General features: G+C 46.1%; 1 protein-coding gene across 1 annotated transcript in view; it reads right to left on the bottom strand.

Annotated features, from left to right (window-relative positions):
- Dcdc2 (doublecortin domain containing 2) overlaps nucleotides 1-11,482 on the bottom strand; it is a 164,549-nt gene that overhangs the window by 90,567 nt on the left and 62,500 nt on the right. Inside the window, exon 7 of the mRNA XM_008847100.3 lies at nucleotides 5,051-5,210. Within this exon, the coding sequence (XP_008845322.1) occupies nucleotides 5,051-5,210 (160 nt within the window). The remainder of the gene's footprint in view (nucleotides 1-5,050; nucleotides 5,211-11,482) is intronic.

Genomic DNA, 11,482 nt, shown 5'->3' with positions numbered 1-11,482 from the left:
GGGAGGAAGGGAGGTAGGGAAGGAAGAAAGAAAGAAAGAAAGAAAGAAAGAAAGAAAGAAAGAAAGAAAGAAAAGAAAAGAAAAGAAAGAAAAGGTCCCTGCTCAGAAGTAACAGGTAGCATCTGCTCAAGGGCAGACACACCCAGCAAGGTCGTGATATTCACACACCTGCCAACACTGCACCTGCTCCCAACCAGTCATCAGGAGTCTAAATGCACGATTCCCTGGGCACGCTCACAGAGCAACTCCGGGAGCAAGCCAGCCAGAGGCTGCATTAGAACGACACTGGTGGGGGCTGGAGAGACGGTTCAGCGGTTAAGAGCTGCTCTTGTAGAGGACCTGGATTTGGTTCCCAGTGTCCATAATATAGAGGCTAACAAAAGTCTAAAATTCCAGTTCCAGGGGATCAGACACCCTCTTCTGGCCTCTGAGGGTATCACACACACATTGTATACTTACATGCAGGCAAAACACTTGCACACACAAAATAAAAATAAATAAACCTCTGAAAAAACAAAGACAGATACTGGTTCCCAGGTGTAGTGCAGGTGTGTGTATACGTGCATGCAGACACACACACACACACACAGCATGTGCGATCTTGGAGAAAACCCAGCCTGGTCTTCCATTTCACACTTTGCCTTTACAGTGCATATCCTGCTTGGCGCCCTGTGAGTCATAGCAGTTCTGAGCAGAGTCTTTCTGGTGTTTTTATACTAAACTCCTATACTTTCTGAATTTTTCCACTTATCCAATATTAATAATGGCAATGACTATAACCAACCATCCAAAATGCCATTTAAAAGAATCGTCATGAGGACGTTGTTCCACTGCAAACGCAGCTAGTTAATGCCTCTGGACCATCTCTCCAGGCGCTGCAGCTTGGGCAGCAGGGGAGACGTGTGCGCTGCTCACTGAGGCCGCTGTTCAAAGGCAGCACTGAAAACGTGTTTCACACTCACCTTCACCAATCACACACCAATCTTACTTTGCATCTTGGCTACAAAAGAAAAATGGGATTTGTTTCCCTGAAGAAATAGGTCACTGCCTTGCCTGAATTATTAAGCTTTACTATTACAGAGAGAAACAGAATCAAGGAGGTGGAGAGGAGAAAAAAACAGAACTAGAGCAATGTTGCTGTCCACTGCCTGGCGTCGAGAGCTGATCACGTGAACATCAGAAGGTCGCTTTTTTTAAGGTGGAATGTGTGGCTACAGACATAATATTTTTTTAAAAACAAGATGAAGGGGCTGGAGAGACGGCTCAGCAGTGAAGAGCACTAGCTGTTCTTCCAGACGACCTGAGTTCAGTTCCCAGCACCTACATGATGGCTCACAACCACCTGTAACTCCAGTCTCAGGGGATCCGATGCCCTTCAAGAGCACTTCACACATGTGCATACTCACACACACACATATAATAAAAAGTTAACATAAAATATTTTTTAAAACCAAGATGAGAACAGAATGCAAGTGAAGAGCACTGGATTTTACACAATTTAACAAGCATTAGAAATAACCACAGACAGTTACACTAACCCAAAACTTAATACTTTTAAATATAATCCAATGGCTTTATTGAATTTATATGTGTGTGTGCACGCACGTGTGTGTGTGTGTGTGTTTAAACTGACATATTTAGCAGAAAAGGCCATGCAGAGCTCATCTCTAAAGCTCCAGCCCCATTTTGCTCATCCCTTGATTCTTGCATCCTACACGCTCCTTCTACTTTAGGTCCTTAGTCCTTCTGTCTTTCCAAAGAACAGACACACTCTAGAGATGTGAGCATCAGGAAGCACACGTTCAAGGGGCTGGAGAGGTGGTTCAGCAGCTAAGAGTGCGCACTGCTCTTGCAGAGGACAGATTTTTGTTGCCAGCACCCACATCAGGCAGTTCACAACTGCCTGTAACTCCAGTTCCAGGGGATCCAATGCCTCTGGCCCTCACTTGCACATACGCACTCCCACGCACATACACACATGCGTATGGTTAAATAAAAAGAAGCACACACTTGACTCTGTGACTGCCATGGATGGCATTAAAGTAAAAACCACAATCAACAATAAGAGGAAGCCCAGGATGAATTAGGGGAAGACTTCTGACACTGGAATCTGGACTCTTTCTGCAGCCAAGGCATCCTTCGAGGGGCCTCTAGGAGGAAGCGGCTTATATTTTAGTCCTGTGGATTTGAGTAACACACTTAAATTTACCAAGTAACAGCCTCAACTACCAAACTGAGCTTTTTTTCTTTCTTCCTTTTTCCTGGAAAAAATTGTTTTTTGGAAGTCAAGGTTCATTTTTCAAGTTATATGTTCTTTGTATTACAATAAAGAAAACACAAAATGATCTATTTAAATTCTCTAACATGCATTGCTTGGAGGGAAAATCAGTCCTTCAAACTTCATTTGAACATTGCCCACAGTTGCGGGGGGAGGGGTGGGGGTTCAAGGACCTATGACCCGCACGTTGCAAAGCCACAGTAAAAATCGCCCACTTAGGTTCGCAGGTGTCTGAGGCAGCCGTGGATTCTCCCAAGGCCTGGCATGGGCCACTGAGGGAATCTTTCACCTTCATGGACCACCATGGGGAGCACTTTTTCTCAGCACATCTTAGGAACAGCTTGCTTCGGTATTAAATACTTTTCCTATTTTCACACCCACAGACACAAATATTTATTGTTGAAAACTATTTGTGGAATTTGGCTTCCATAGAAGCCAAACTACTGATAGTTCAATTTGCTAGTAAGGCTGCTTTCCTCTAAAAGGAGACCAGTGTTAATACAATCAGTTCTTGAGTCCCCACAAATAATATAACTGTAGGATAATTAAATGTTCCCTTCTTCTCAGGGACCACTAACAAAAGACTTAAAATATAAATATACTGTAAAAAGGAGATGGGGTTCTGTAAGCTAGTGAGAGTCTCAAAGACAAATACTATCTTCTCCCTGTAACACAATATGAAAAGCTTTAAATAGAACCTGTTTCTTGGTGGAGTTTAAAGCATAATAGACACTTAGCCATTTTTAATCTCCATCATTCATTCTATCGTTTGTTTATTTATTAAGTGTGTTGTATCTATTAGACCTATGCCCTATGCTCATGTTGAAAGTTAAAACCAAAATATTGAAAGGAAAAAAAAAGCTGGATTTGGTGGCTCATATCTGTAATCCCAACACTCAAGATGTTGATGCAGGAAGATGGCCATGAGTTCAAGACCAGCCTGGGATGCATAATGAGTTCCTGGCCAACCTGAGCTGGAGTAAAACTTTATCTCATAAAAACAGAACGAAAGAGCACTGATAAGCCATAGTCCTGGGGGCTTTTAAACGTGATATACGTTGACTGAAATAAAGTCTCCATTATTTTTGGTTTTCAAAACACGGTCTGTTCTTCTAAGCTGTTTCCTTTTCCTTCCTTCTACGTAATAGGCACTGGGCAACTCTCTGCCAGCTGTGTCCACCCTGACCCCCTCAATCCCTGTGACTGGAAAAGGACATCACAGGCTTAAAGACAAGCAAAGCACAATATGAACCCACAGTAGAAGGGGCACCATGAGGCAGCAGGACCCGAAGGAGAAAGCGGGGTTCCCGAGACCAGCAACAGACCTGGGATGAGAATTCAGGATGCCTGACCTTAGATGGCCCACTGAAACCCCCAGAACAGGAGCTCCATGCTCTCTCCTTCTCTAGGGAACTGGAACACAATTTTTATTCCCTTGAAGTCCTGAGGCTCGAACCTAGGTCCTCATGCATGTTAGACCGGCGCTCTACCACTGAGCTACATCCTCAGCTCTTCCTTTTTTTTATTTGGTTACATGGTCTCACTAAGTTTTCCGGCCTGGCCTTGAACTTGTGATCCTCCTGCCTCCATCTGAGCAGCCGAGATGGCAGGAGTGTACCACCAGCCAGGTTCTGATCATCTAGCCTGCTCTGTCAACCTCAGCTCACACATCTTTCTGATTCCCGAGTCCTCTGGGTGGTGGTCGCCTGCCGCTCCAGCCGTCTACTCTGCAGTGAGGTGGAGTCCCACATGGGGTCGAGGCGCTAGCTGTGACTCAAAACCTGACTCATTTCATCCTTGCCCACAGCACACACACACACCAAGTGGACTGACCCTGGGTGAAGAAGAAATGCAGTCACTCCACTATTTTATTTCCAGCCAGTCGCTGCCCAATCTAGCATCTCTCCAGTCTTAATGAGCCCACTCTACTGAGAATACACTTGGAATAAAACCAAAGATAGCCCTTTCTCACAAAAATCTAGAGTGAAAGTTCACATCCATTGCCTGTGTCCTGAGTTCGGTGCATCTTTTTCTCCTACTAACGGAACCTCAGGCCCATGCAAACTGTTTTGCTTATGCTTTTGTTTGGTTTGGTTTTGTTTTCAGACCTAGAGGGCCTCAAACTTACTATATAGCCCAGGCTGGCCTTGAACTCCTGATCCTCCTGCTTCCACCCGCCAAGGGTTGAGATGACAGGCACACACTGCCAAGCCTGGCTCAGCACTAATTTTTTAAATATTATCTTACAGCATCTCTTGCTTAGTAGTGCCAACTTAAACTCACGTAGATAGTTCTGGCAAAGTTCACGTGGGTTTAGTATTCACCTCGGTATCAGGGAAATTGTCAGAACATCCTTTCAGGAAAGCTGAAGTAGATAAGCAAGCAGATCATATGAATGTGGACAAGAAATACAGACCCACAAACAGGAGACTCCACTGTCCACAGTGCTTAAAAAAACTGAGTATCAAGCAGGCACTCTTGGTGTGCATGCAGGGGATGGGAAATTACACATTTTTTAATAAGATTACCTCAAAAACTATTTGGTTTCATAACAAAGATTCTCAAGGCACAACACCTAATCACAAATGGAAACTGAGTCTGGGAAACAGATGTTTCTCTCATATGCAAAACAATCTCCTCTGTGACTTCTCCTGCATGAGATAAAGGAGTATATTCAGTGAGCCAAGAGACACGACTGCCATGAGTTCAAGAATTAAAATGAGCCACGTCCTCAGGACAATAACAACAACAGCAATGCAGCGACAGACTCACCACTGTCTGGGAGTGCCTGCTGGGGCTTCTTCAACTTTGCGCTCTGCTTTCCTCTCGTGGGTTTTTCTGAATTCGCATCCTTCTTCCCTTTCCTCTTTAGAGGCTGAGGGGATGAGTTGTCGCTGGAGCCAACGGTTGACTTAGACTGGCGATCATTTCCCTAAATGGCAAAAGATTAGATGTTGGCTAAGGAACTCCCAAAGGCACTCCCAGTTACAAGCCTGTTCTTAACAAGTGGTCCCAGGGCAGGGGCTGGGTGTCCTGCATTAATTCCCAACTGTCCATCTTAGTACCACACTAATTCCAAATACGTTTTCCTAGAGACAGAAAGTCTTGCAGAGGAGGGAAATAAAAAGAACCATGTCATGCTGCCGTGAAGCTATTTCCCTTGAGGCTGGTGGAACTTAGAGGCTCAGGGCCTGCCTAGCATGCATGAGATCAAGGTGCCATCCACTGCACAGCAAAATAAAAACAATAACAATTTCTGGGCTGGGGAGCTATCTCAGTAGATAAAGTGTTTGCCATTGCAAGCTTGAGGGCCTAAGTTCCATCCCTAAAACCAATGTGAAAAGCCAGGCAGGGTGGTTGTATCCAAGGGAGAAATGAAGGGGCCCAGTGCGGTCAGTAGATCTACAAACAGCCTTCTGGCCATTTGTCCCAGTGAGTCCATCAGTATCCTACAAGCAGCCACGTCCTCCAGTATCAACATATCTGCTGGTGGCAGTGCACAGACACCAGCAGCTCAGGACCACCTGCCCCAACCGGTCCCTCTGACAGCTGTACCGCCTGCTTGTCTCCTAGAGGGGAAGGCAGCTAAGGGTAAACACACCCAGGGTGGCTGCCCCTGGACCCTGCCCGCTTCTAGGAGTCCTTGCGCCTACTGAAAATGGACTCCTTGGCCCCAGAGAGGCTAAGTTCAGCAGCTCCAGCCGACAGCAGCCACAGCAGTGCTAGCTACTAGAGCAAAGCCGTCCTGGGGCCCCGCCTCTGCTCGCCTGCTGCAGGACACCCCTTCTTGATAGCACAGGTTGCCTCTCAGTTGAGCAGGGTAAGCTCAGCCGAGGGGTAAGGCATGAAGCTGAAGGTGGAAGTGAGAAAATTCTAAAAAGCCCAAATATCTCTCTGCCATACTGCCTATGGGTCGAGGGCAGCTAACTTCTTATGTGCTTGGGCCACATGTGGCTAATGCACCTGCCTTGGGTCTATCATGACAGTGAGGGGGACATTCGTAAAGTGACTAGGACAGTGCCTGGTGATGGGTGTCAGAGGGCTTTTATCCAAGGGCAGAGAGCTACTATCTTTTTCTTAAAGTCCCATCAGGAATGTGTGTCAGTGCCTAGCATGTGCAGCGCCCTGCATTCAAGTTCTGGCTCTACAAACACCAAATAAGCAAATAAATAAACATCTCCACCACGCTGGGTGCAATCTTTGGGCCACATCTGCACTATGGTCGCATCTGAAAATAAATGTAACAATATTAAATAAACAAACCTGCCTGGAGCCTATTAACTTCTCGTTTTAAACATTTATATACTCAGTCACCCAAAAGCATTTCAATGGTTTTACCTGCCTCCCAATTAAGAATAGAAAAATTTGCTGCCTTACAAATAAAGTGTTTAGTGCTGTTTTGTCACAGCTTACAAGAAAATGAATTATGTATAAATTTATTAACAGAATGAAAGCCTGTCAAATCTGAAACTTTTTTCATAATTTAATTTCCCATTCCAACTGCAATTTAAACATCCAGTTTCCGCTTAATTGTTGCATAATCTACAACCAGAAATGTATTTTTTTTTCTTTTCTTTTTCAGGATTCTTCCTTGCACAGTAACAAACTTCTTGACAGAGGAACACAGAGCATGACTACAGGGAGAAATGTATGTGGAGGTCCCACAGCCACTGGCCGAGCCCCAGATTTCAGTCTGTTTTCAATGCAGTCTGTCCACCCCGAGATTTTAACGTCATAGAAACCTGGTAAGAGCCATCCTTTGAAGGCACTTAGCGGCTTCCAAAACAGTCTGGAGATGCTGTTAAACATGGAAGGGTTCCACACAACCCAGCATGTAAGAAACACAGATCCCTGAAAGAGTGATGATGCTATTGCTGTCTAGAGAAATCTGAGTCACCAAAGAATGTGGTAAGGACCAGCGCTGACCTCATTTTGAATGCCTGGGGTTAATGCAACTTTACAAATCATGTCTTATGATTTGCCTCACTTCAGACAGGGACTCTCAGAAGGGTTGTTTGAGCGCAGTGAGAAGGACTGGTCGGAAGCTGGGAATACGGTTCAGTGGGTAAAGTGCCGGCCACGTGAGCACAAGGGCCATGGAAAAAGCAGGGTGTGTCTGTGTCTGTGAGTGTCTGTTACCCCAGCACTGGGTGGAGCGGGGGAAGCAGAGAGGCAGGAAGTGCCCTGGAACCCGTTGGCCAGTCAGTCTAGCTAATCCCTGAGTACCAAATTTAGTGAGAGACCTTGTCTGAAAAAATAAGAATGATAGAAAAGAATCCTCACTATCAACCTCTGGCCTCCACAAACACATACACACAGACATACACACAAACACACGCAAAAATATTAACAATAATTAAATTGTTAAGTAGCATAAGAAGGAATGGCAGCATCAGAGTGCCACAGAAGGCACATCTCTGGTAGCTGACACTCGCCCACTCTGAACCCCTCAGCCAGGACTGCTCTCCAGGAACTTTGTACAGAAGGCGACAACTGAGAGAAAAGGAAGAATTGTTTTGCAGTTAGCAGACTGGAGATCATTGAGATGCTTTGTTATTTAACAAAAATAGAAAAATATTCATTGAAAGAGCTAATAATATAAAAATAAATGCATAATAAATTGGGCACAAATGTACAAATTATAGACCTCTTTATTATTTAGTTAATACTTAGTTGGGCAAATGGTATACAGTAGATAAATCATGCGCAAGTTAAAGCGAGAAGAAAAAGGAGGGAGGGAGGGCTGTGTCCTCTGTGAGGCGCCAAGTGTGACTGGGAACCTGAATTCCGACATCCCCAGTCACTGCTGTATAGGGGCCTAAGAGGAAAGTCTTGCCGAGGTCCACCGTGATGTCAGTTAATAGAGCAGTGCCACCGAGTGCCTCTCAGGAGTATGTGTGCACCAACGCAGCCGTCTCCAGATTACAGAAGGGTATCCTCCAAAGACCTTATATCTAAAGGAATCGGCACTCTTGGGGACTATGTTTCTTCTACCCTGCTTGCTTGCTTTTAATGTTTTTTGTTTGTTTTGTTTTGTACAAGTGTGGGAGACAGCATGCACTGCTACATGCACATGCTAGGCCAGAAGTTGACAGCTTCTGGCTGATATTGCTTTCTGCATTATCTTTGGAAACCAAGTCTCTCACTGAACCTTCAGCTCACCAATGGTTAGACTAGCTGACTGGCAAGCCCCTGGGATCCTTCTGTCTCGACCCCCTCAGCTCTGGGAGCACAAGCGCGTGCCACCACATCTGGCTTTTTACGTGGATGCTGGAGATCCGAACTCAAGTCATGTGCTTCCCCCGTAAGCACTTGGCCCACTGTGTCAACTTCCCAGCCCCAACACTAAAGTTTTCTAAGTCTGCCACTAGGAGCAGATGTGGTGTGAGTCTCTAAAGAGTCATCCAGAAGTACAGCATTACAGTTGTACAAAAAGAATGTAAGCACTCTAAACACAGGGTGTCCTCGGCAAAATCTGGGCCCTAGCAGATGCTTGTCACACATACACACACACACACACACACACACACACCCTTCCACACAGTGATCACACAGCTAATAAGCAGAGGAGGGTTGACCTTCAACAGAGCATCTGCTCGCCCCAACACACACACACACACACACACACACACACACACACACACACACACACACACACCCTTCACCGGCTGCACTGCCTGGACCTTACACGCACACTGGCACATCAAATAGGAACCACAAACTTGGCCCCAAACATAGACAAACTAAAACACAGCCCTCAACCACACCTCAGTGTATGAACAGTGGGATTTCATTGGGGTTTGGGTTTTATAGTTCCTTAGGCTCTTTCCATAAAGACCCGGCCAACTCTGCTTTCCTTGGCTACTGCAATAAACCCATTTCCAGTCCTTATGAACGAACATGTGTCAAAAAACACAGGCTATAAAACATCAAGTCGGAAGACATTCTGTGAGGGATTTGCCACCCTGCACAGCTCCCACAATGCACCACGGAGTCGACATTTCTCTCCTGTACCTTGGTGGCAGGTGTGAACTGCCCTTCTGTCTGTCCTAGACCCAGTTTACCCTGTGGCAGGATACAGTTTGGGGGGGTAGGAGGAATTTATCTTAATATGTTTATAATTTGCCTCACAGTGGTTTTGTGATACTCCTGTAGTCATGGTAACAAACTCAGTCTTGTGTCAAAACTCTGGGAACTCTAATATTTGATCCCCCAGATTACTGACCATCAGATGCACTGGCCAGATAAAGCAGATTTAACTTTTCAGCACATCCCTGGTTCTCCCTCTTTTCCACTAGAGGGCAGTCTGCATCTGTGTGGTGTGACCTGGCAGGCAGAGGAAGACCTGCCCCCAGCTCTTTGTAAGGTAATTAATTCATGTCTCTCTTCCTTGGATGGAGCCACGACCTAAAACTTTTCTCAACTTGGTCATTTCTGCATTTCTCCCACTTACCAGTTAATAGAGTGTTTTGCACAGTGAGTTGGCCTGGTTGTTCACTGGGTCTACGTGTCTCCTAAAGCCCATCCCACTCCAGGGTGGGGCTCTGGGGTTCTGCTGACCCACAGCTGGGTATCCTATGAAGACTGACAAGTGTTTCTCTCTCTCCTGCTCTCTCTCTCCCTCCCTCCCTCTCCCTCCCCCCACCTCTCTCTCTCTCTCTCTCTCTCTCTCTCTCTCTCTCTCTCTCAATAAAGCAATTCCTAGAAAGCCACGTGGGGGGAACCGACATATGTCTTTAAAACCCTGGTTCTGTGTCCCCTCTGGGTTTGGTGCAGTTTACTTTGGCAGTGGCTCCTAAAGTTGGCAATTCAGCTCCTCCCACACGGTCCCCTCACTCAAGCCTTCCTCTGGGGTCAGGCAGTTAATGATCTATCAAACCCTCCAGGGAACCTATTAATTAAAGGAAAGAAGCAAATTAGTCTGCTGTTAAAAACCAAGCTTGTGACTTTGAGTTTACTGGCATAGGATGCTCGGAATGGCCACTGCCAGGCATCCACACACACCCTGTGCTGGTCAGCGAGAACCTCTCTGCACCAAGCACTGTGCTCTGGATTGTTCTGTGCTCAGATGAATACAACCATAGGTGACAGCCTTCACTCACTTCCTCCTCCCTTGGACTGTCCTTCAAGCTCTTCCCTGACGGACATCAAAAGTACCAGGTCCTTATCTCTCTTACTTTAAAAGGTAACCTCTGCACGTTTATGGCTCTGAAGTCTCCAGACATTCAAGCACTGGACCTGTGCCCAGGAAAGAACAAGTACTCAACCAAAAGCTGCTGAATGCATGAAGCAACCGACCAGTAACAACATGCTGGAAGCAGAGCTCCAACAGCTGTCGTCACCATCACCCCTGCAGCCACTGAGCCTAGTCACCTGCAGTGCACTCCAGCCACCCCTGCCTCTTCTAGTCTTTCCCTGCCCTGTTTTAGCAAGAATGAACTTTGAAGCATATAAATCAAGGGCTGGAAAGATGGTTCCGTGGTTAAGAGCACTTACTCTTGCAGAGGACCCAAGTTCAGTTCCCAACACCCACTATGGGCATCTCATAACCTGTAACTCCAGCTCCAAGGGATGTGACACCCTCTTCTGGCCTCCATGGACACCTGGACTCATGTCATTAAGTTTTTTAATCTCCAAAAGTGTCAATCAAATGCTATCATTCTTCTTTTAAGTCTCTCAATGGCATCCCACGGTAACCTGGATCCAAGGCCCTTGCTTGGCCTACATGTCTGGGCCTGCGTCCCTCCCCATCTCCTCCAGCTCCCACTGCCCTGGCCCTCTTCCCTTTTGCCTGCCAAGCTCTTTACCTGTGACATGATGGATCAGCTCACTTCCTCTGCTTCCTTACAGGCTTTTCCCTGTCCTCTCCCTGCATGATTAGTTCCTGCATATCATGAAGTTCTCAACTTCCGACACTTAACACATCAGTGCCCAGCCCTATTGGAGTTTGCTCAGAACACCTATTGCTGTCTGAAAGTATTTAAGTATTTGTGTGTGAATAGTCTGTCCACCCAGTCCTCATTGCCCTGACACACACATATGCACTCTGTATAGTCCTGCTGTCTCCTCACACCTATCACACTAGGGGTATACAGTCTTTCCTGGCACTTAGCAAAAGGATGAATGGCTGACAGGATGAATGTATGGTTGACAGAGTGCATGGATTGATGAGTGGAAGTGTGGCTGAGTGGATGGATGGATGGA

Source organism: Nannospalax galili, unplaced genomic scaffold (assembly GCF_000622305.1).
Source record: "Nannospalax galili isolate Female #2095 unplaced genomic scaffold, S.galili_v1.0 scaffold503, whole genome shotgun sequence".
NCBI lineage: Eukaryota > Metazoa > Chordata > Mammalia > Rodentia > Spalacidae > Nannospalax > Nannospalax galili.
The sequence above is the reverse complement of the archived record's forward strand: the minus strand, read 5'-3'. Positions and strand labels throughout refer to the sequence as shown.